The following is a 26,584-nucleotide window of genomic DNA, read 5'->3' on the forward strand; positions in this document are numbered from 1 at the left end:
AAACTTAAGAAAATACGTTTCGAATCATAGTAATGCCTGTCTCTTATACACATCTAACCTTTCCCACGGTCTCGCAATAACAGCGCCGCATTCTTAGCATTCTTAACATCTATGCATAATACATGTTCAATATTACCTACTGTCAATATTACCTACTTTATTCACCGAAACGTTTTCAATATCGATTTGGCGAATTTGCATGACATTTTCTATGCTTTTAAATTCATTGTGAACTTGCTATATAAGCTGACCGATAATATAAGTACCTTCAGCAAACCGTAGATTCTGTTATATTGTTCAAAATTTAAGAAATAACTTTACAACTATTTGCAAGATATGCAACGAGACGTCACGCGGCACCTGGACCGTCGAGAGGGACGAGGATCTGACGGCACCATACGCCTTCGCCAACTCCACCTGGATTGCCTACGAGGACCCGACTTCCCTCAGGATAAAGGTGGGGGAGCTTAATAGGTAGCTCGTTTTGTTTAATTAAGGACACTGATCATTTTTCATCCACAATGATTAGTTGTTTAAAACTACGAGGTGTCTTCACGACCTGCGCCCTGTTATCACTGTCATCTTGTCATCACCCGACCCATGTCGTATCCTCCTCATGTAAACATTTGGCCGACGTTCTTCTACTCCGTATCTACCGACTCGTAGTTTAGATGAGGTCTCCTTGCTAACCACTTCGTTCCAACAGACGAAGTACGCTATGCTGCGGGGGCTGGCGGGTGTTGCCGTTCACGACGTTTCTTCAGACGATAGGCAGGGGACCTGCGGGGCAGGGACTTTCCCCCTCCTGGGTGCCGTCTGGACCACCTACTCTCAGGTGGGTCTATAGGTTACCAATCCTGACGGTCGTCTGGACCAACTACCTTCAGGTGGGTCATTGCGTTACTCTTCCTGACGGTCGTGGACAATTAAACCTAGGTGGGGTTTTGGATTACCACTCCTGGGTGCCGTCTGGACCACCTACTCTCAGGTACCGGCATTGTCACCCACTCACAGGCATAAATATTGCATCGTATGTTTCAACACCCATTTGGTCTTTTCCATGAAGGTACCTTCAGTAATGAATTTAAAAGCAAAGAAAACGCCAAGCAAATTCACCATATCGATATTGAAAACGTTTCAGAGTCCAGCTCCATCATCGGTTCTACAATCTAAAAATGAATAAACGTTTCCGAAACTTTTTCAATATCGATATGGCGAATTTGCATGACGTTTTCTTTGCTTTTAAATTCCTTGTGAACTTGCTATATAAGCTGACCGAACAAATTTATCACGTTTATCGCAATACAACTCACGGATGAAGGTGAAATTTAAAAAAATTTTACGAGCTAAACATAAACGTTAGGTACTGATGAATACATGTTCCAAGTTTCATTGAGCTGCGTTCATTAATTTGGGAGATATTGCTTGATAATGGAATTTGGGGATTAGTCGTGCGACCGGCTGCGAGTCCGGCCGTGAATTAGCCCGAGACGTCCTACTCCTAGGCAGGGTCGAACTATATAAGGTTGACCCACGAGAAGTTCCGTCTTTCAGTTTAGCTTTCTTGTTACGTCACTGAGATCGAGAAATGTAAACAATCCCGTCATTCCCATGACGGAGTGGTTGACTGGTTTGATCGCATTTCGGTGATTGGTTTATGCCCGTGACGTCACTGAGATCAGTGACGTCACAGGCGAACAACGAACTACATCCGCAAAATTGGGCTTCTGATGGGTCAACCTTATACTAGTTCAACCATGGTCCTAGGTTTCTAGTGCTGAAACAGTTAAAACAGCTTAAAAACATATTGGTTCACTAAATGGGGTTCTATTTGTAAAATACACATTTGTGTTTAACCTTTATATTTTAAAATTGCAGCGTACTGAATTTCAAGAAAGAGGCGTATGATTTATATGTGTCTGTGGGGGTCGAAAGAAGTTCACCAGGGAGCCAAAGGGGGCGCCAGCCTGAAAAAGTTTGGGAACCACTGGTATAGAGGCTTAATTGCTCGTATATATTCTATATTTTCTATAAAGAATTAATTTATTGCTAGAAACTGCAATTTAGTAGATTTGAGAATCACACCCTCCAGAATATTAGAATTTTCTACCATGGAGAAGCACTTAATAATAAATGTTATCATGAGTGATAGAGATGTAGCTATGAAGAAGCACAACATAATAAATGTTATTATGAGTGATTAAGATATAACTATGAAGAAGCACTTCACAATAAATGTTATCATGAGTGTTAGAGGTATAACTATGGAGAAGCGCTTCATAATAAATGATATCAGGATATTTGGTCTTAGTCTATTAGCCTTAGTCACTTAGTCTATTAGAAATGTTATTGTAATAGGGTTTGATCCATCATATCATTATGTTCGTTGGGTACATTAGTTACGTTAGGTCCACTTGGTCAATTAGGTCCAATAAACCCAGTTTATCCGGTCTATTCGATGATTATCAAAGTATTAATTACAATGCAAGATCAACCAATAGGTTCACTCTTATATAAATATTTATAATTTACAATGTGTTACTCGTTATACCTTCCGTTCCATCACCGCTTAGTCCTTAGCAGTTCACCAACCATTTCATTAAATGTATATATTCGTATTGATACAGCATTAACAAACCATAGCTCTGCTGAATACATAGCCTTATATGTTGCATGTTATTATAATACAAATATTATAGAATTTTTATTTTGCAATATATTATTATGTGTGTTTGGTTGTGGTCAGTCTGGTGGACATGTTCAGCCTGGGCACGGACAACCTGACCAGCCCTCGCCGCCCCCTCAACCAAACCTGCCACCACGCCCGCCTCATGGGCGTCGCGGACATCGAAAACGCCGTACGAGCGAGTTCCCGTACGTTTAGCATTAGTTAATAGCTAATTGATCGAACTCAATCGTTAACGCAAGTTCCCGTACGTTTAGCATTGGTTATTAGTTAATTGATCGAACTCGATCGTTAGTGAAAGTTCCCGTACGTTTAGCATTGGTTATTAATTACTTGATCGGACTCAATCGTTAATGCAAGTTCTCGTACGTTTAGCATTGGTTATTTGGCACTAGATTGAACACGATCGTTAACGCAAGTTCCCGTACGTTTAGCATTGGTTATTAGGTACTTGATCGAACTCGATCGTTAACGTAAGTTCCCGTACGTTTTTATTGAGTTTCTGTACGTATATAATTGATACTTAAATTAATTTGACAGAACTTGATCGTTGATGCAAGTTGCCGTACCTTTGGCATTTTTTTTGCGAAGTTTAGCATAATTTTAATGTTAATGTTTCGTCCGATTATCATTAGCTCTTGCATTAGTTAAACATGTATCTTCAGGGCAAGTTTAATTGAATGCTGGATTTCATCTCTGTGAGTCTTAGTTTTTTGCAAGTCACTCTTTTAGTTTGATTTAAAGAATCAAAGCGACGGTTCATAAAGTCATTGTATTGAATGGTAATTCCAAAATTATCTGTGATTGAAAAATAATATATTTTATCAAGGATTATCTGTATGTTTCGTTACTACAAAATTAAATATTATTATCATTGGGGAATTACCCGAGAGTTTAGTCAGCTTTGCTACATTGGGAGAAATGAGTAAGACTTTATCCACATTGCGATGCACTTTTTACTACTATCGCTTATTTACTTTTAACACTTTGGTGTGTGGGTCATATAGACCCAGTTTGGCTCTCTGCTTGTACTCTGTGTGAGAAAGTGCGTCATAAGTTGAATAATTTGATCCATTTATCTTTCTGAATGAAGGATTCGCTGGTGGACCTGGCCCACGGGTTGGGGGCACCTCTGGACCAGCTCCTCCTGGGGGTGACCACGAAGGGGATGAAGTTTACCCTCGCCGACCCCACCGTGACCGTCGCTCGAGCCCCCGCTGTTGGGGGACCTGTTCCCATCACCTACTCTCAGGTACCGGCAAATGTCACCCACTCACAGGTATAAATATTGCATCGAAAGTTTCAACACCCATTTGGTCTTTTCCATGAAGGTACAATTACCTTCAGTAATGAATTTAAAAGCGAAGAAAACTATAAGCAAATTCACCATATCGATATTGAAAACGTTTCAGAGTCCAGCTCCATCATCAGTTCTACAATCTAAAAATGAATAAACGTTTCCGATGATTAAATAGGGATTTTAAAGATATATATAATAAAGAGAGAGACGTTTCCTATCGTCTCATATCTTTTAAAGTTGGGTGAATCGGAGTGAATTACTCCACCATTTTGACGTTACGATCAGGTTCAGGTTCAAGATACCGGTATTCATTACTTATCGTTTTGTCAGGTGGTTGCCGAGTGGCATTTGATTTGGCACGTGAATAAGGTTCTCTTTTTTTTTTGGAAGCGTTACGGCAAAGAAAATACAAAGAGAGGGTTGTAATGAAACACTGATACATTTCATATTAAATTGAGAAATTCAAGTTCACATCCTACGTTAACAAACATCTCTAGTAGGTAAATGAAGAAGGCGAGCTGAACATAATCTGTCTCTTATACACATCTAGATGTGTATAAGAGACAGGTGTNACCAACTACCTTCAGGTGGGTCATTGCGTTACTCTTCCTGACGGTCGTGGACAATTAAACCTAGGTGGGGTTTTGGATTACCACTCCTGGGTGCCGTCTGGACCACCTACTCTCAGGTGGGTCTAAAGGTTACCACTCCTGACTGTCGTCTGGACCAACTACTCCAGGTGGGTCTTTGGGTTACTCTTCCTGACGGTCGTGGACAATTGAATCCAAGTGGGTTTTTGGATTATCACTTCTGACGGTCGTCTGGACCAACTTCAACCAGCTTGGTCTTTGGGTACCACTCCTTGGTGCCGTCTGGACCACCTACACCCAGATGGGTTCTTGGATTACCACTCCTGGGTGCCGTCTGGACCACCTACAGCTAGGTGGGTCTTTGGTTTGCCACTCCTGGGTGCTGTCTGGACTACTTACACCCAGGTGGGTCCTAGGATTACCACTCCTGGGTGCTGTCTGGATCAACTACACCCAGGTGGGTCTAGGATTACCACTCCTGGGAGCTATCTGGATCAACTACACCCAGGTGGGTCCTCTACTTTCCGCTTGGGTTAAGGCCATCTACAAGTAGTTGTTCCAGCGGATGTTTTAAAATCATGATGCTGTTACCAAAATAGGTCTAAAGCTTTAATATTTATCAAGTAAAAACTTATTATGTCAGCTGATTTAATTCATAGGTAACAGTGAAATAATTTCCGTATGAAAGAGCTGTAAATCATAAAATTTTGGGATTTTTTTGTTAAATCATTCCATTCTTGATACAATTCTATTGGTGCAGCTGATTCGCACCCCCCGAAAGGCGGTGCTGGAGAGCCTGGTGGCCGACCTGGAAGCAGAGGGCTCCGCCGCCGCTACTACGTATTCCCTGGCCCCTAGTGCCCCAAATGCTCGACGGTTCAGCACATCACCTTTCAAGATCGTGCGCATCGTCGACAGAAACGGGGACATTCGTGCGCTCAGGTGAACATTTTCCTTTCTTCAAATTTACTTATGAGGCTGAGTGAGGCTGAGTGAGTGAGATAGTTCATAGCCAATTCTCTTACTATATAAAGGATCATTTGTCACTGCGCCTCCCATGCAAGTTCAGGTGCACATTTGAACGATCAGGGGACTTGCGAGGTTCACAAGAATTCTTATTAATTTTTAAGCGTTTATTTCAAATAAGTTTATTTTAATGATATTTTGTAGATCTTCAACTGTAATAATATTGTTTAAAAATGAAATTGATAGAAAATAAATTAGTATGTAATAATTACTCATGAGATGAAATGTATTACAGTATTTAAAGTAGTAAAATATTTTTCAGGTCAAATGATGATACGGACTTCGAATGCACAAGGCAGGGGTACTACAGAAACCCGAAGGACTGTTCTCAATTTTACCGGTGCGTCAAGTTCGACCAGTACATCGACGATTACACGGTCTTCGAGTACGGGTGTCCTTCTGGGCTGGTTTTCGACGATCGCTGGGAAGTCTGCGCTTGGCCTTCAACGGCTCCTCCTTGCGATGGTTCGTCCGAAATTTTCCCGGTGCCAAGCCTGAAGAACCTGTGTCCGGGAGAAGGATTCTTTTCAGATCCAGAGAACTGCAGGTGGTTTTTTGCTTGCAAAGATTACTACGGGAATGGTACCTACCTGCAGTACGAGTTCAGATGCCCGTTTGGACTTGCCTACGACGAAGCAAACGGCATCTGCAACTGGTCGTGGCTGGTAAACAGCTGCGGTGACGCGGGCGTTGAACGGCAAAAGTATAGCGGGAACACCGGGAATATCAGACCAATTTCAGTTAATCAGGTAGCAGGAGGACTTTTCAGAGATAGAGGACAAGGAGGCAAGGAACTGAAGGATAAAGCGTCAAGTTACGACACAGAATCGAATAAACCCATCAATGAAAAATGCATTGACTGTGGAGATTCACCTCTTCTGGCTCTTGGAGGCGTAGGTGTTTATGATCCTGTTCGAGGGCTTGTAGTCGGCCATGAACTAGCCACCAAAAATGATGGAAGCTACGATGAAGGTTTTAAATCAGTTAGCAGGGCCCGAAATAAAATTTTCACTTCAAGTAACAGTCAAGGATCACTCGCTGAACAGGGAAGTTTGATATCTTCAACCAGCTCAGTTAGAGAATCTGCGCAAGCAGGAAACATTGCTGCAAAACCACAACGTTCTAAGTCGCGTTTTACTTCCGCAAACGATGAATTAAACTCGGATTTTTACTCTAATTCTGAAGTTAAATCAGTGGCTAGACCTGAGTCTGGCAACGGTGGAAATGCTGTCAGGAACCTCAAAATTCAACATTCCACTGGGCAACGCACTTCTTCCAAAACATATTCTACCCAGTCTGAACCAGATGACTCAGACGAAACTGATCAATCAGATGGTTACAGCTTCCCACAACCGACGTTTGGCAGTAGCAATTTCGGCAATCGTCTTTCGAAAGTAAGCGGAATAAGTAATAACTTTGCGAAAGATTCTGCGTCTGGCCGACCAACTGCCGCGTTTATCTCATACGGAGTGCCGACGCTGGGTTACTCAACGCCCTCGCCGCAACCTCAGCATCAAACAACTGCTGCACGACCATCGCATCCCATTGACGACGCCGGAAATGATCACTCTGAAAAGGATGGATTTAAATATGATGGCTCTTTAAATGGTGAATCGTCTGGAAATGAAAAACAATCGTCGTACTCATACCCAGAACCGGATGTATCCTTCGATTTCGCGAATGCAAAGAAGAACGGTCCTAATCTCAGCACTGTCCAGCAGCCGCCGCAGCCGTATGGATTGAGCAGTTCTGATAGAAAAGAATCAAATCGAGACCATAGTGAAGAAAAATACGACAAGAGCATGTTTGGTCACAACGTACAATCTGCCAACCGAAACTTTGGCTATACAGAAGACAGAAATCCATATTCACCAGACATGCCTTCATCCATTTTTGTCAAGATTGATAATGGCGATGATAAGACATATGGTGGAATCAACAAGAATAGCAATGAAGACGTAAATAGAAATTCTGGAAGTGAAGGTTACGCTTACAACCTGCCAACGAAATCCTTTGATCCTTTCACTAATCCTGACAAGGACGGTAGTGATGGAAATCTTGCTCAGAGAAACAGTAATAGTAATGCGAATCTTCCGTCTCCATCAACGCCAACTTACAGTGCGCCTCGGCCAACAATAGCACAGTCACCAACTGCTAGTTACACATCACCTCGTTCCACTACTATATACGAATCGCCTCGCACAAGTTACACGTCACCACGTCCAATTACAAAGTACACACCAACTTCTGTTGTTCACACTACGCTGCGACCAACCACGAGGTATACTCCTCGTTTCTCCACGGCGTCACCTAACCGTCCTTCTACATCGTACACCTCACGCCCAGCGTCAACGTATGATGCTCGCCCCGAGAATCAATTCCCTTCTTCAACCTTATCCTTGAGCAACATCCCACCAAGAACGACTCAACCTAGACCAAAATTACAGTCCACTACCTCAAGGCCGCTTTCGAACGACAGGCCGCACACCAAGCCTGAATATTCATATGGTAATCCAGTAATTTCCTTCAACCCTTTCCAGGCTCCGACAAAGGTCAAATCGGATAGTGATGTGACTCAGAGCTTAGGAGCTTCTGGAGCATTTAGAGACTCGGGAGTGAATGGGCAGGTTTTCAATCATCCTGCAGCGAATAACTTGAGAGTACAGTCTTCCAAACCTATCGCAAACTCTCAACAGAATGAAGAGCGTAATTCACTTACTTATTCTACTTCTTCTAAAACGAAACTCGGATCTGGCAGCGCATCTCAAGCTAAACACGAAGATGGATATGAATATTCGGCTCCGTCCGGAATATCTTTTAATCCGTTCGCCGCTCCTCAAAATTCAGTATCGAGGGATGAGAAGCCCTATTACTCAGGATCTCGTTCAGATGCAGCACAAATTCGAAAGGATTCTAATGGCAAATTCAGAACCAATCCTCTAAAGAATTCAAATATACCCGACGCTGTGTCACATTTTGGACCAATTTCAGAACAGACAGCACAGTTAGTACTTTCCTCAGAACAAAAATATTCAGCTAACGATGGTTCATCGGAAAATATTAGGGAGCAATCTGTCAAAAAATCTCATTCTCGTCAACAAGATGACGTCAAATCAGCAGGCTACGCTTACAGCTCACCGTCAAAGAGTTTCAACCCATTCAAAGCTCCGGAAGCTTCTCTGAACGGAGGAAGGAAAGTCAGTTCTTCAAAGCATTCAACCGGCGGTAACAAGGACGTAAATAGTTCTGAGAATGATAAATATGCTTCTCATTTCGAAATCATTGATCTAACGTCAGCAGGAGGCTTTAGAGATCATAGTGGATCCGGAGAAAATGACAGAAATAATCAAAAAACGGTGTCTCACTTTGGCTCTCCAAGCAGAGCCAATACGAAGACAGCTAGTTCATCCGGAAGCTTTAATGCAGGTCATGAAGACCAAAAATCACTCTTCGTAAGTCAGGGCACAACAAAGACATCAGAGTACGAGTATACTGCTCCCGCATTCTCGTTCGATCCCTTCACGGCTCCAGCAACAACAGCAGGACAGAGTGGAAGTTTAACAAAAGAAAATGGTCGTTCTGTTGAAACTTCCAGAACAGCTGCCCCACTACATTTTAGAGTTATAACTGGAGATTCTGCTGAAGATAACGAAGGTTCAAGCAAAGTACATTCTACTGGAAATTCAGTAAAAACAGCGCAGTCCGGATATCAGTACAAAAACCCTTCTCAAACATTTAATCCATTTGCAGCCCCTCCTTCAATTAAAATTCATAATGCTGGTGTTGGTAGCCACGTTGCTGATGATTCCAGTGAGGATTCTGCTTATGCACACTTCGGTGCTAATCAGGAAGTTTCTCGAGGATCGAGCCGAGACAAACACCAGCAACGTCCTTCAGCTTCACTTATCAATGCATCCGCTGATAAATCAAATACAAATGGCTACCGATATGGCAATCCTGAGATGCCTTTCAATCCTTTTACCGCCCCACTTAGTTCAAGTCAAATAAAGACTACAACAAGCTTTGGTAAGGTGAAGCCTGAAGAATCACAACCATCGGTTCATTCACACTTTGGAGGAACATCCACTTCGGTATCTGTCTCTACAGGTGGAGATTTGGATAAAATATCAGATCCCAAAGAGCAATCCCGAGGGAGCATAAATTTTGTAGCGACTAATGTCAAATCCGGCGGCAGCCGATATTTCGGAAGCTCACAAGACTCCACGAACTTTAGAAGTAAGCAGAAGCTGAGCAACGCACCGATATCCGGTGGGCAAAGTAAGGTTGACTACGTGGATGCAGCTGCAAGCCACTTCAACGTTGATTCTTCATCCAAAAACAACGACGAATTTAAGCAATACACGTCAAGTGCCAGTTACAGCAACGACGCACCGAATGCTGGATTTAAACCATTCACGCGTTCTCCAACTGGAAATTCAGGATATGGAGACGATAACAATAATGACAGATTAACAGAACTTGGCCATTTCAGTGTCAAACAGTCGTCTCAGTCTAGAAAACCGCAGCTTGAAAGAGACAACTCAGATGAAAGTTTCAGCAGCGGTTCTTCGCGCTATAATGGAAACCGAGGCTCACTTGATTCCACTTCAAGCTACCAGGGAGTTTCATTGAGAAGAAATGGTAAAAAATTGGTTGGAAATTCTGTATATTCGGCTACCCAAAGTTCTTCTGCGAACTTACTAGCTTCAGTTCAGAAACAGGAAAACACGAAAACAGATGAAACTTACAGCGCAAATGCAGGAAATGGAGCTGCATTTGGAGCATCTCGTTTCGCCATTAGTGGCGTGAGTAAGTCAACTGGCTCCCACAGTTCTGACTCAATTTCTTTATCAAACGAGAAATCGTATTTTACTTCTACTTCAACGGAAGTGAGTCTAGGCAATAGAGACAGTAAAGATGGATCGAACTTCTTTAAGAATGACCGGGCTTTCAATAGTCCGTATGGCGTTGAGTCGCACAGGAAATCTCCCCAAGAATCAGATTCTGGTCGATATACCGCGTCATCAACTGCAGGCCAAAGCCCTAATGTTGGTCGTTCAGCAGCAACCGACGGGTCTCATGGTCATTTCGGCAATTTGAATCCCAAAACTGGAACATCGATCTCCACCAAACCAAACACGACACCCAATGTACCTGCATACGGCAAGAACTTTGCCGACCTCCAAAGTCTCGGTGTTCGAGTCCCGATAAATGATGGTCCGCCCTTGGTGGCCAAACTTGGTGGGTACTCTGCCAAAAACTCAAAGAAAGGACCCCAGAAGTTTGGACCCGGTGGCGTCAGAGATTTCGACGACACCCTTGGGCCTGAGGTGTGCGAGCGCGCAGGTCTCTTCAGACATCCAGATTCCTGCGACAAGTTCTACGAATGTTATTGGGACCGATGGATAGAAAAGTTCACTCTGCACGTGTTCGACTGCCCAGTTACGATCGTGTACGACTCCGGCATCACCGCCTGCAACTGGCCGTTCAATGGACCCCCTTGTGCTGATGAGCGACATGCTTGATATTGAGCTGGGATTAGAAGCAGATTCCCTCGCTTGGAAAAATCGATCAGTTGTACTTTGAAAAATTTTTTTTAGACAAATTTGAAAGTATTATTTAGGATATTCTAAGAATATTCAATCACCAGCCACACAAAAACGATGCCATGCCGCTGAACAGAATGGCTTTCCTACTTTTATTGCTTGACTTTAAATGCATCCCGTTGCCATAACTTTTATTGCACCTACCAAACTTGCGATGTCCCGAGTCGCGAAACTTATTTTCCAACAGCGCCTTCAACATGAATACCTTCCAATTTATCACTTCAGAATGTAATTTCTTAACCATTTATATAAATAGTTATCTTCAATCCACAATTACATCGCTCAAATGTCAGTTTTAAGTTTCTAATATCATTTTGTGCAACCTAGATTTAACACTTTCAATTGGACATAAAATACGTTCACATTTCAGCTGACATATGATGTGTACGCATTCAAGTTTTCATTGAGACATGCACATTCGAGTTGACATTGATATGAACACATTGAAGTAGACATATAGATATGTACACATTCAAATAGACTTGTGATATGTTGAACAACATTCAGCTGCCTCCCCATCGCGAGGTTGAAGCAACTCCAAATAAAGTAACACAGCTACCGCGCTTTCATCTTTAACTCAACTGTGTTAGTTGACCAAAGATTTATATAATTTTATATAAAAGCTCCAATATTTTTTCACAATTCGAATTTTGTGCATAGGAGTGAAAATTCTGCAACCATTTTAACTAAAATAGAAATTTTATTCATTCTGATGTATGTCGATGACTCTGGGGAAGCATGACTTGCATGTTCAGTCGTTGACATTGGACGACAATATCTCTAAATATACATTCAGATTCAGTTACAAAGTATGTTCTCGTTCACATATACCTTGATAAGCAGAGTTTGGTTGTACTTTTTCCACTTACTTTTATTTACATACTTCTTTAGTCTATTTAGATTTATTTTAATTTGTAGACTTTTTCGCCCATTTACAATTATTTTAATTTATATACGTTGGTCGTCCCGTTAAATTTATATTAACTTATATTCGTGGTCATTTAATTTAATTTTTTAACGACAGATTTTTTGTACTGATCACACTAAATCAAAAATACTTCTATCAATACTTAATGGTATAGAATGATCATTTGTACAAGTAATATCGTAATTATAACAAAAAATGTTTGTTTTGATTTGGTTTCTATTTTAGGGTTTTTTCATTATTGGAAAGATCGTACAAATAAGATATTAGTGGCAGAAAACATGCCATGGTGTCCCTCAGTACTGAGGATTACTTTATTGATATAAACCATTATTTTCCTTTGCCTATTATATCTATAAATCTATAAGTGATATTAGAAGAATAATGTCCTCATTCACTAGCAATGATTAAATAATAAGATAAATTTTGGTTAAAACAATTTGATAAGCAAGTATGTATATTTGTGGTACCCTGACATCGACATATACTTACTTATCCAATACTTTATTTGTGGTACACTGGCTCTGACTTACGCTTACTTTTCCAATACTTTATTTCTGGTACACTGGCCCCGACTGACACTTACATATCCAATACTTTATTTGTGGTACACTGGCTCCGACTTACGCTTACTTACCCAATACTTTATTTCTGATACACTGGCCCCGACTGATACTTACATGTGCAATACTTTATTCGGGGTACCCTGGCCCCGACTTATACCAACTTATTCAATACTTTATTATGTCTTGAATTTACTTGAATTTTTTGATGTTAGCATCTTAGTATTTATTCATATTTATATTCCTAATAATTAAATTGGTTTGAAAATATAAACAGGTTTCATTCATACCTACTGCTGCAGGAATCACTTGGCATTATACTATTATATATTACATTATTATCACCTTGAACATCTATCATCTGTACATAGTACGTTGTTTAGTTCATATGTTACCCGTAGATATTACAGAAGTTACCCTAACGAAATTCGGTGAATGCTTCAGCCCCAGCCCCAGAGTTGCTATGTTCGCATTAGAGTTATTCTGGGTCAGTTGGCCACCTGATCGCAATCAGCGACTAGTCAGAACCTCTTTGCCGACTTTATAGTCTCCTGAGAGTAGGGCAAGAGTTGGCAGAATAAGGACCAGGCGCTTGTTGCTGTCTGATTCGGGGACCGGAATGTAGACCATAGTTGGCCACCTGATCGCAATCAGCGACTAGTCAGAACCTCTTTGCCGACTTTATAGTCTCCTGAGAGTAGGGCAAGAGTTGGCAGAATAAGGACCAGGCGCTTGTTGCTGTCTGATTCGGGGACCGGAATGTAAACCAAAAGCGGACATAGAGAAACTGATTTACGCTCGGTCTGAGTCCTAGACCGCCACCAACTCAAAATTTTGATAGGGCAATTTTATATTTTAGGATAATTCTTCAAAAACATTTACACTCAGAAAAAAAGTCTGCTCGTTTATTTTATTACTTGGGTAACTTCGAAAGTTCTGAAAGTAAATGTCATTTTGCTTTCAGTTGATTTTATGACAATTTTTTTGTACTTTTTGTCTCCATTAAAAATTCAGATTAAAGCAATACAATTGAATTAATGAAGCTCGTCAGTGATGGAATGAATAAATGATGAAATCTGCATTTGTTGCGAAGTTTATTGGCAATGGAGAAAGTTACCGGCAGTCGAAATGATGTTAAAGGGATATGCTCTTCACCCTTAGTCAAAGTTTTTGTTCAAATTTGGGTCACTCCAGAGATAATGGAGTCGGCTTAGAGGTGCATCAAGCAAGGATCGGCCACGTACGGTGTTCGGCTGCTATTTAGCCGCCTCTTTCAAAAACCAATTTCCCGGTGGGCAGAATCTTCGTAATGTAACTGGAATGAGCAGCATGTAACTGGAATGACAGCAGTTCAAGCTGTCTCACGATGCTTCTGGTCAGGCTACCGCATGATGTCCTGGTAATATATAAAATAAGGCTAGACGGGTTAATTGCGTGAACCGTGACCATCTCCCGCTCAATAAATGGCTATGTATGTTTGCTAAGTAATACGACGGAACGAAACGAGAGTCGAGGTTAACCTGACATATAGCATGGTGAATTTAGCCTTTGATAAACACACCCATGCACCTACTGTTCAAGGCGCCTATTTTTAATCTGACACTTCTGCAGGCGCTTCTGTTTGCTGTGCCGCAAATGTTTGAGGGGAGCGTCTGGGTGGTAAAAAAACTTTTTTGTTTACAGACGGATCGTTTTAAAACTTGGTACACATATGTAAAACAGAATTCTAAGACTTTTTTGTTCGTGTGAATTTTTGAAAAAAATGGAAGAAAACGTGAAATTCTTAGAAAACGGCCAAAAAGGGGGTACCGCAGAAAACTATATCCTCCTAGGATTTTGAAGCTACAACATCGAGACGCATATCATTCGATGCGTAAGGACCATATCCAGAGGTGGGCAGTAGCGCGCTACATGTAGCAGCCGCTACTAGCGGCCGCTACATTTTCAGTAGCGGTAGCGGCTCTACATTTAAGGCAATGTAGCGGTAGCGGTAGCGCCCGCTACATATTTAAGTAGCGATACGAGGTTTTGCCGCTACAGCGCTACCGCTACATTTATAGATAAAGCCTTTAGATTTTACTTAAGGGGACCGGCTACCCTCCAACAAAACTTTTTAAAAATGTTTTGTTATCATTAAATGTTAATGAGTAAATCCCAATAGCAGAACAATAAATATTGAGAGATTTCCAATAATTTTGGCCATTGTAGCGGCTAATGTAGCGCGCTACATTTTACTGTAGCGGTAGCGGTAGCGCCCGTTACAATCTAGTGGGTGTAGCGGTAGCGATAGCGCCCGCTACATTTAGAGCATGTAGCGGTAGCGGTAGCGCCGCTACATTTCCAAGTAGCGCTGCCCAGCTCTGACCATATCTATCGATTCGTCGTAGCTTTTTTCGAATTTCGAATTTTAGTGGATGTGGGAGCAATTTTCCCAAAATTTTCGAAAAATTCTCGCTTTTTTCCAATTTCCGCCCCCTTTTTCGAAATATTTTCAAAACTATAACGGAATTCGAAAAAAGCTACGACGAATCGATAGATATTTTAATTACGAATCGAATGGTATATCTTCCATTGCTGTAGCTTAAAAACTCTAGGAGGAGATTGGTTCGCCGTGACAAAAAGTTAACTTTTCAGGACAGCGCGACAAAGTCCCGCGCGCATAGGAATAGCTACTCAGTGTAGCAAGGCCACGAAACTAAGCGTTACAGGAGCTTGATTCCAGTCAAGGATGGTGGGAGAGACTGCTAGCACACCACCCCGTAGGACACCAGTCGGGCTACTGAAGCTCAGCTCTAGCAGACAGTCTATTTATAGTGCTCGGCGGCTAATTTCCCCCATCTAATTTGTTAAAGAACTCCCCCACCTCCCTCCCTTTCATGATCTGCCCTGAACGCATAAATCAACGTACAGAGATGGTTTTGGTACCGTTGGAAAGCTTAGAATGTAAGCTTTAAGATGAGACTAAAAACCGGAAAAGCCAAAATTTCGATTTTCGACCCAGACGCTCCCCTAATTAAACCGAGACAGAACTCCTCTTTGATTGGACAATAATTTCATGTACCAAAATCCACTATTATAGCCACTTTCTGAGCACATAGGTCACATCATCGAATGAAATAATAAATTGTTGCAGGTACTCGGGCAAATTAAGAAATCTATCACTTCTTCCACTCCATGAATATAGTGAATAACACGGAAGAATAACCCAAATCAATTCTCCTTCACCCAATCTATCCACTACATTAATTAAGTTTTTACAGAGATTTCTAGTGGTCGCTCAATACACCGTAAGAAGTAACACCAGATAAATGTTACGGGAGTGGTTACTGAAAAATTACATCAATGAGCGTATTCAGCAGGAAAATGTGGTTGGAGTACTAACATACTCGTTGAAGAATCATGTTTATGTGAACTTGTATTACGTTTGCACAAACAATTATGCGCCGCATGTGCTTCAATACGCAGGCCACAGTCTACGCGATAATTACACATGAAATAACGCTCAAGCACCAACTGGAAAGTTTTAAATGCTTTTTTTATTCAAGTGCACACACCAAAAAGAGCTTTCAGTCTAACAAGTTCTAGTGCATGCGGGGGGTAGTCGGGGTCTACCTCCCGCACCCCCATCGAGGCAAAGCGTAGCCATTGCGCAAGCCCACAAGGCGCTAGTTTAAAACTAACAGTGACGCAGGATGTAGTGACGAATGATCAGTGCTTTTAAAAAAGATTTCAACACTTTTGTCTCCTTCGGTGAGCTTTAAACAATTTAATTGTAAAGACCTTTGTACGTGTGGACATTGAACGGGAAAAAATTGATTCTTTGAAATTTGAGTGCTTGTGAAAGTGTTTCATTGATTACGAAATTTAGGGAGATCACTGTTCTGCAAGCCATAAAAATAATAATTTCTTCAATAATAGAATTGTCCAGCTTTGGGCATATGTCTGCTTGAGCGGCTATAAAAGTTTACTCTTGCAGGTATGCTCTTAGCTGGAATTTCCGAGCATTCCTACGGTCTACAACTTAGTTATTGAAGATTGCGCATGAACGTTCTGGCTGCCCTTACTGTCGTGTCGGTGTGGACTGTCGCGTACAAGGAGGCAGGGAGAACATGTTCAAACGGGATCCCATTTGTGAGCAACTTATTTGATTTACCGTTACTCTCGTATATTCCGCCATCTTTTTTGGTTGTCACTCCAGAAATTTAGAGTGTAGTTGATAATTTGATAGCTTGAGAGTTGAGAAAAACTTCATTTTAGAACTCGATACTTACAATGAAGCGGTCGATTACGGATTGTTGAAAAAACCCATTTGTTGACTTGTGAAATATGATCCGGTGGCTGCTGCTGCAATCAAGTTACTGCAATAACTTGATTTTATTATAATTAATACGCCTTCATATATCGTGTTATCTGCACTATACTATGACATATATGACAGGAAAAAAGTCAATAGTGAAGGAAAATTTATTAGTTTCGCCTTCAAGTATTTTTTATGATGGGAGTTTATGGTGTGACTTTCACAATCACTTTTTCAGAACACAGCAACTGTACGATGCAAGTTTTCGGTACTCGACAGTTAGAGAAGATTTCAGCTTGAGGCATATGCTGTGCATCTGTTGTTGTTTGAGCTTCTTATGCTCTTATACCTCATGTTCTATTCTTCAAGTCATCTCTAGTCTTCAAGTCTACAGGATCAATATGGAATATGCAAAACTGAAGGTTGTGCATTAGCCATTAAGGAGAATCGATTAGTTTCTTGGTTAGGCTAGGCTGTCGGCACTGCATGGCTCACTGCTTCAACGCGTTTCATCGCGTGACTTCAAGGCCTCATTGTAAGTAAATTTGTTCCTCGGATTCAGTTACTGGTATCAATTATATATGGTATCATTAGGTTAGTTACTAGAGTCAAGCCTCATTATTAATTTGTTCTTTGTTTATTGCTAGCTGTAAGTTTTCAAACGGACTGATTTCGGAAATTGTAATCAAAGGCGTCAACGTCAAAATGAACCTTAATTGCAACGTGACTTTTGACGAAAGTTTGGGTTCACTTCTTTCTGTCATCGTTTGAGGCAGAATGTTGAGGCCCTTGCAGAACAAATTGTTCGACAGAAATTCAAGGTGACGGAAACTTTGTGACATGATATGGCAATAAATTCTACTGTTTATCTTAACAACAACGTGGTTCAATCAGAAAGATATACGGATGGAATAGGTGGAATTGCCTTGGCTTGCATTACCTCGCATTTCATGCACAAATTGGAATTTCTTTCTTTTTCTTTTCATTTTAGAAAAACGCCATGTCAAAATGGTTACTTGTTGCAACCTCAGTTTATATATAGAGTTTATACATTGAGCCTCTGATAGGCTTTACTCTGGTCTTGAAACTAAGCGAATAGTACTAGGCTGCATATATATACCGTACAGAGATTGAAATGCTCCCTCCCTTCCCCTCAGTATACTGGGGGAAGGGAGGGGGCATTTTTTAACGCACTCTTTAGATTCGGCCGTCTCCGTCCCGAAGGTATCAGGTGCCAAATACGCGCGCGTCACGATTGCGCCAAGCTCACTCGGTCCATGACCGGATTCCAATTGGAAGCTCATTCCGCTCGTACAACCAGAGCGTAAAGCGGACATAGAGCCGGTTATTTACGCGCTGGGCGAGCTAAATGCGTCTAAAAATTCGGAAGCCTACAACCCTTAAAATTTTGATAGGATCCAAACTTTTTCACGGCACCATAATACATAATTTACATCATTATAAATTAACAATAAATTGTATATATCATGTTGTGTTAACATCAATATTTTGCAGCACTAACGTCAAGAACAGCAACAAGAAATCGAAACAATATTGGGCAATTTATTGGAATAATAAATTAGCTTTGAAAGAGAATTTTTCACCTGTTGAAATTTGTATGAGGCTCAATAATTTTCACGTCACCGGTTTTACTGTGTATTTTTAGATCATTACATAGTACAATTTTACGGCATAGTACAACTAGTACCCTATTGTACTATGCACGAGGCTCAATAACTTACATTCAAACTTTAACTTCAACGTTCAATAACCTGGCGCGATCGCTTCAACTACTGCAGGGACAATTTAATAAATAAATATTTCATTGGCAACAGAGGCTTCAATGTTTGGTATAAAATTCTATTTATATTGATATTAACAAACTACACAGCAATTTCCGGCATCCAGACCTAATTATATGAAATTTCAGCACTGAATCTGATCATGAAGATATGGAAACGTATTTTGTCTAGAACTTGACTGCCGTAAGAACCTGGCGAGTCGCAAGAGAACCACCACCAGAACCTGTACTGCTACTCATACCTTCTGAACCAAAATTCATACCTTCTGACCCAGAACTCATACCATTAGACCAGAACTCACATCGTCTGACCCAGAACTCATACCTCCTGGTCCAGAACTCATACCTCCTGACCCAGAAATCATACCTCCTGGCCCAGAACTCATACCTCCTGACCCAGAAATCATACCTCCTGGTCCAGAACTCATACCTTCTGAGCCTGAACTGATGCCACCTGACCCAGAAATCATACCTCCTGACCCAGAACTTATTCCTCCTGAACCACAACTGATGCCACTTGACCCATAAATCATACCTCCTGACCCAGAAATCATACCACCTGACCCAGAACTCATACCTCCTGACCCAGAACTGCCAGTGGTCCCAAAAATGGGGGAGCTACTGGTCTGATAACTTCCTGTACCGATAACCGCGGTGCTGGTGGTCGTCTCTGGTGAAGAAGTGGTAGTCAACCTCGAGTTCCAGCACTTGCATCCAACTCGAGCTTGAACTTGAAGAGCAGGATGTCCATATCCATGTGACAATATAACCAGTACTCATACCACCTGACCCAGAACTCAGGCCACCTGACCCAGAACTCATGCCACCTGACCCAGAACTCCTACCTCCTGACCCAGAACTCATATTTCCTGGCCCAGAACTCATACCTTCTGACCCAGAACTCATACCTTCTGACCCAGAACTCATGCCACCTGACCCAGAACTCATATTTCCTGGCCCAGAACTTATATTCCCTGGCCCAGCACTCGTACCTTCTGACCCAGAACTTATTCCTTCTGAGCCGGAACTCATATCTCCCGACCCAGAAATCTTACCTCCTGACCCAGAACTCGTGCCACCTGACCCAGAAATCATACCTCCTGACCCAGAATTCATACCTTCTGAGCCAGAACTCATACCTCCTGAGCCAGAACTGATGCCACCTGACCCAGAACTGCCAGTGGTTTCAAAAATGAGGGAGCTACTGGTCTGATAACTTCCTGTACCGATAACCGCGGTGCTGGTGGTCGTCTCTAGTGAAGAAGTGGTAGTCAACCTCGAGTTCCAGCACTTGCATCCAACTCGAGCTTGAACTTGAAGAGCAGGATGTCCATATCCATGTGACAATATACAAACAAGTCGTACGCAATTCTCAGGAATGATTGCCAGGACTTCCGTAACGTGTGGGTACCTGCCGTCGTATTGACAATGGCCGTGGTACATCCCAGTTGAACCTCCGGGCCAAGGAAAATATTTTGGATCTACTGAAGTCATGTTTTCGGCTAGAAATCTGCCACTAAAACTTTGAGAAAACTTTGAGGTTCCTATGCGCAAACCCTGCTTGGATGTTGATGGTTGTAAAACAGCAATGGGCTTCGTGAACTTTCGAACTTTTTTAGCAGCAGAATATTTCAAGATACCAGACAGAAAAATTTGCAAGGTGTCGTTCCAAGCAGGCCTTTTCATTATTTCCATTAGGTCCAAATGAATATTATCTTTGTTTGCTGGAAGCCATTCATGTTCCAGAAGTTCATCCGGAGAATTTCGACTAGTTTCTTTGCACCGACATCGTCTGATGGCCTCCAACTTCACCCTGTCGCCCCAGCAAACCAAAGCCGTGCAGTAGGCGCTGTACGTGGCTATCGTCTGCGGGTATATTACACACATTACGCAGTTATCCTTCACCTTGCTATGGGCAACACTGAACTCGAGGCATATTATTTTCAGCAAAATGCATTTAAAAATAGAAAACGCGTAGTTATTGAATGAATTTTTGAGAAAATGCTTTAAAAATACTAAAAAAGATTAGCCGACGTTTGCTCTTCTTTGAGGTTCCATATTGGTAGCTGGTTTGACAGCTAACGCATGTCGTCAATAGAATTTTTTTGGTTTTGAGAGTTTCTCGTATGTTAATGGCGGTGAGTAAGCTTCTTCTTCAACAATGAAATAAAATATAAGTTTTGAAACAGGAAACATCTTCTGGCAGTAATACTAACTATTACCAATAATATCATGCAAAATATATTTTAAGATGAACCTGAAAAATGTTGAAGCTCTAATTCACTTTCACTTTCATGTAAGTACGTAGATTGCATGCAGGTATTTGCATGTTTGGACATAGATTGTGAGATCCTTTATTACGTCGGATCATCCGGAAATAAACATAGTGTCGATATAAAAAATATCTCATTGAAACTGAAAATAAACAGGATGATAAGATGATAACGGCTCCTCCTGGAAAATACTTCACAATCAAACAGCTGTAGAGAAATTGCGCATTTCGTATGATTATTTTTTTACATAGTACATTTGTTGAATTATTTGTAGGCATAATTACGAATAATTGATTGGATACAAAATTGTTCTGCAAATAATAAGGAAAGGAAAGACAGGAGGCCTTTTGTTGACCTGATGGCGGTGGTATGGCAGGAGGTTGACATGATGGCAGTGATATGGCAAGATGTTGACATGATGGCGGTGGTATGGCAAGAGGTTGACATGATGGCGGTGGTATGGCATGAGGTTGACATGATGGCGGTGGTATGGCAAGAGGTTGACATGATGGCGATGGTGTGGCAAGTGGTTGACATGATGGCGGTGGTATGGCAAGTGGTTGACATGATGGCGGTGGTATGGCAAGTGGTTGACATGATGGCGGTGGTATGGCAAGTGGTTGACAGGACTTTGCCGGTTATAGTTGGATTTTATAGGTCATTGTTAGTTTTTTGGGCATTGGTGTGTATGCTGACAATTTTACTGTAGAGCAAAGTCGGCGTTGCCTGGCTCTATCGTGCTCAATCGGCTAGTGGTTTTATAATTTATGGCGTTATTAATCCTCAATTTTTTTCAATTTATGACGCTATTCCTCCTCCATCAATTCTATTTATGACCATCCATTTATTCAACTCATGACACCATTCCTCCCATGTTGAAATAACACCCAACTTACGTCTCCGCTGTAGTAAATGTAGTAAAAAGTAACACGCAACTTACGTCTCCGCTGTAGTAAAGACCTCCATTGAACCAGCACCCGCTGGGCCGCCCCAGCCTCTCCGCTCCTCCTTGATGGTAAAATATTGACATGATGGCGGTGGTATGGCAAGAGGTTGACATGATGGCGGTGGTATGGCAAGAGGTTGTCACGAAGGCACGCGCCTAACCGGTTGAGATTCTCGCTCGATTCCGCTTCTTTGATCGCCATTAAATCGTCTGCACCGCAGACTAGCGTTGCATAGTTTTGATAAAAATATCTGTCCCTAGAGAATATTGCAGTACATTGCCGGTTATAGTTGAATATTATAGGTCATTAATGGTTTTTTAGGCATGGTTGTTTATGCTGACAATTTTAGAGCATTTTCGTTTCCTGGCTCTATCGTGCTCAATAGGCTCGTATTAGAATTTATAGCGTTTATAATGCTCAATTTATTTAATATATTACGGTATTCCTCCTCCATAAATTCTATCTATGACACTATTCCTAATCCATATATTCAACTCATGACACAATTCCCCCCCTGCTGAAGTAACACCCAACTTACGTCTCCGCTGTAGTAAATGTAGTAAAAAGTAACACCCAACTTACGTCTCCGCTATAGTAAAGACCTCCATTGAACCAGCACCCGCTGGGCCGCCCCAGCCTCTCCGCTCCTCCTTGATGGTAAAATAGAACACGTTAAGTTTATAACTTAAACGCTAACTCTTCTAGTACAAATAAACCATGATTATTACTAATTTTTCTACTCTCGGTCTATTATCAATTTTGCTTCCAATCAACATTATAATGTTATTTGGCAGATGGAATAAAAGATCTGCAAATAACATTCATGTTTGCGGCGAGCCAATGTGTATTACTTTGACCATCGACGCGAAACTCAAGAAAGAAAAGTTCTCAATTAAACAAAACTGTGTAAGAAAACCTTCAGAAATACAGAAACGCTCAATTTTTAGAACGTAGTGTATTTTGAAATGAAAGATGATCACTGAAAAGTTTATAAAAATTTAGTTATTTTAATATTTTTTCTTATCAGTGATATGATTTACCCGTAAAAACTTGCCATAAAATAGAAAAAAATGCAAATTTACTCTAAGTTTGACATAATCACTCACCAGTGAATGAATAAGTGAACAAAATAGAGGATAGGAAGAACACATTCATGTTTCCAGCACCGAGTTGCTGCTGGCACTGCAGACTGCGATGCTGGCAGCGGCTTTTATTACAACAAATGTTCATTAATTGCGACAAATCTGTTCTGCAAAACACCTGAGCCTACAAAACACCGGCAGCTGCATTATGCCAAAGCACCTGCATGTGTAAAGCACCTGCAGCTGCACTATATATACGTTTTTTTGGTGAATGAATTAATTGTGCTAAAATAATTTTGCCGAATATTGCATTCAAGTAACGCAACATTTACGGCACGCAGTTCTTTTATTAACATGTGTGTAACTTTCAGCGCCTCAGAGTTACGTACATATAATTTTTCGGGTTCGTGGATGAATTTGTATTTGCTTTGAAAGGCTGTGTGGTCGTGCACGATTTGTAGGTTCTCCACAACACCCCCACTCCGCTCCACGTACTCCCTCCATGGAGGAAGGTGGAGGCCTCCTTCCCTCTTCCCCCCCTCCCTGTACAGTAGCGGGTTACTTTGATTCGTATATAAATTTTCACAGCAATTGACTGACAGTTATTATATAAAGGAACATAATCGTACCAATGCTACCTTATTGGTTACAACTATTAAAGCTCATTGGAGGCAATTATTTGCCTTTAATAGATCGTCGAAGAAGTAGCGAATAATATTTTTTATTTCGCTTGGTATTTCGTAATAATTATAATACTATATTATTATTTCACGTTATTTCGCTCCGGACTATGCACATTTTTAAACTCGTTTCTGAAAAACTCTTCCTAAATATATTGCGAGTATTAGAGTGAAAAGAAAAGTAAGAATTAAGATTTTTAATTAAAAAAATTTGAAAATAACCTTAGAAAAAAACAATTAATAATAAAAAATAATTCAGTCAGATAAAAATTCAATGGGTCACGTCCGATCTTGGCACCACTCGACAAATCCAGTGGAGATAATGATTTTCATCCCTGGGAAAATGAGTGCATATTCACGCGAATTTGGTAAGAATACGTCTTAGAGAAACTGATCAGTGGGAAAGCGGTGGTGCGGAGGGAGGAGGCCGCGGTTGGGGACTTTACAACTACCTCCTCTAATGCTGTTACATGTACACAAGCACTCACTCATGCGCTCCGTTGGAAGGCGAAAAAATTCTTTAATTAATTGTGTAAAATTGTTTTCTTTCATCTTTTCGTGATATGTTTTCATTCATGTTTTCGTGATATATTTTCATTCATGTTTTCATTCATTCATGTTCTCATTTAGTCATATTTTCATGTAACGGTGAAATTGCTTGGATCAGATCGAGATTAATGCTGCGAGTATATACACCAATGTTAAACATTTCAACATTATTTGTGCGTGACTGACTGACGGGTATCATTCATTAATAGAGATTGTAACATAGCAATGCTACCTAATTGTTAAAGTTGTAACATTTAAATGTCAACTTTATTAGAATGTGTACTTATGAATTCCATAACAAAATCATCGTGAATATCGCTCCAAATACTTTTATAATGATTCATTCCTCGTTCGTGAATGACTGATGCTAAGTTTTATTATGCAAATATTTCTTTATTATCTTGTGTTAAGGAATCTGAATTTCTGCTGGAACTTCACTTATATTACATGAATTGGTGTAAGGAAGTAGTATGCAAATTTCCCACCACTGATAACCACACCACAAAGATTAAGTGCGGCCAGCTTTGACGTGGTCGTTAATTTTATGGCAGGCGTCAGTTATGCTGCTGATCCTGACTGGTGGACTGGTTCCTCTCTTATAAGACTATAGCTGCGACGCCAGGGTGAGTTGTTGCGTGAGATAGTGGTGAGAGTTGAATGCTTCGTGAAATATAGTGATTTTAGTGAACATATTGAATTGTTATGTGTAGGTATTTACTCTTGTTTTCTGTTGTAGGATCATGCGTTTAATCCCGAGACTAAACTTGGCTCTAGTTCTTTCTCCTCGCATTCGAGTTACATAAGCTCTCGTGTCTGATTTTTAATTATTTTTCTGGGTATCCGATTTGTTATTTTGTTTAGTTCTATTCCGCTTTCGTTGTATATGATATGCTATAATTTACTGTTTCTCTTTAATACATTGAATTAAGCTTGTCATTTGAGTTACCAATCCGGCAAGCCAATGCCTTGCCTATCGAAGCCACATCAGGCCTACACTGCAGCCCCGAGATCACTATGCTATGCAATGCTATGAATCCAATAAGAGTGTCGTGCGAGTTTCGGTCATTGGTGGGCGTGACAATTAAGACCATCCGAACTTTCAAGATGACGAAATTAATAATTGGGAAAGTTGAGGCTAGTTCGTCGCAATTGGTTATTTTCTTTTTTGTCAGTACATTGGACTACCAAGCTGATCAATGGGAATTTGGGAATGCAGTTTTAGCGATTAGTTGAGCTTGAACGAACAAATCCTGCCCGAATATTGTATAATTTCGGCACTGTAACAATGACTGTCGGGGATTGGATGAATACGTCAGGTAAGAATGAATTTCATAATGCTATATTCTCGTTGATTCAATTCGAAGATTTAAAAAAAATAATCATTCGAATCATAGTAAATGACAATATAATACTGAATTGTCTTGTTTATGTATTTATTCTCTTCATATTTTAAAACCTAATTACGATAATTTCTCCGTAATCATCCTAACGCTTGACGCTTATTTACGATCAGCCTAACAATGTTGTCATATTATTGACGATGCAAAGAACCGTGTATTGTTAGTCACGGCTCTTTAGAAGCCGCCAATGCACAAGGTAAGCACTTTGAGAGCTGAGTGCTTCCCTCCTCCATTCTGCGATGTGGGGAGCAGGGAATTAAAGCTGCTCAACAATCTCTTGTCACTTACTCATGTCACTCACACGCAAGTGTTCCTGAGTGTCATTCAGCAGGTGTTAAGTGTTAGTTATAGTGTAGTCTGTTTTGTGTGTTGTGCATTGTGTTTTATTTCGTGTGCTGTGTTCTACTTCATTGTGTTGTGCTCTGTTGTGTTGTGTGGTCTAATATCATGTAATGTAATGCCCAACATGGGTCTCGTAGAGTAAAGAATTGAAGCTGCTACAAAGAGTAGCTAACAGCCGGGTCATGCAGCGTAAAGTAATCAAACTGCACCAGCTGTCTCTTATACACATCTAGATGTGTATAAGAGACAGCGCGTATACATATTGCCGTATAACTAGCAAACGAAGGCAAAATAAAAAAATTGTCACGAGCAAAACATCGCCTTTGGGAAGTTAGATATTCACAGTATATACGAACTTTCGTTCAAGTCTGTTCAGTAGTCTAGAGGAAATGTCTTGATCCTGTCTCTTATACACATCTAGATGTGTATAAGAGACAGCGCTAGTGCTGCGAATCACCAGGCAGGTATGACGCTAGTGCTGCGTAACACCAGGCAGGTATGACGCTAGTGCTGCGTA

The 26,584-nt window shown here is 41.0% G+C and overlaps 3 protein-coding genes across 3 annotated transcripts; 2 read left to right on the forward strand and 1 right to left on the reverse strand.

Annotated features, from left to right (window-relative positions):
* Positions 1 to 334: 334 nt before the first annotated feature.
* Positions 335 to 12,116, forward strand: LOC108668504 (serine-rich adhesin for platelets; the record flags this gene model as incomplete). The annotated part of the gene is made up of 4 exons (XM_018155736.2): positions 335 to 457; positions 707 to 835; positions 5,337 to 5,518; positions 5,865 to 12,116. Coding segments are annotated over 4 exons (5,697 nt in total), but the record flags the coding sequence as incomplete, so codon positions are not given.
* Positions 12,117 to 17,770: 5,654 nt separating this feature from the next.
* LOC108668505 (splicing factor 3A subunit 2-like) lies at positions 17,771 to 19,322 on the forward strand. Its single transcript, XM_018155737.1, has 2 exons — positions 17,771 to 17,814; positions 19,070 to 19,322. The coding sequence occupies exons 1-2, from the start codon at positions 17,771 to 17,773 to the stop codon at positions 19,320 to 19,322; spliced, it is 297 nt and encodes a 98-aa protein (XP_018011226.1).
* A 90-nt stretch (positions 19,323 to 19,412) lies between these two features.
* On the reverse strand, positions 19,413 to 23,185 carry LOC125179568 (hornerin-like). The gene is made up of 3 exons (XM_047885675.1): positions 23,121 to 23,185; positions 22,597 to 22,664; positions 19,413 to 20,660 (listed from the first exon to the last, which is right to left on the reverse strand). Exons 1-3 carry the CDS (start codon positions 23,167 to 23,169, stop codon positions 19,413 to 19,415), a joined length of 1,365 nt encoding a protein of 454 aa, XP_047741631.1. The 5' UTR covers positions 23,170 to 23,185.
* Positions 23,186 to 26,584: the final 3,399 nt, after the last annotated feature.

This window comes from Hyalella azteca, unplaced genomic scaffold (genome assembly GCF_000764305.2).
Source record: "Hyalella azteca isolate HAZT.00-mixed unplaced genomic scaffold, Hazt_2.0.2 contig2759, whole genome shotgun sequence".
In the NCBI taxonomy this organism is placed as follows: Eukaryota; Metazoa; Arthropoda; class Malacostraca; order Amphipoda; family Hyalellidae; genus Hyalella; species Hyalella azteca.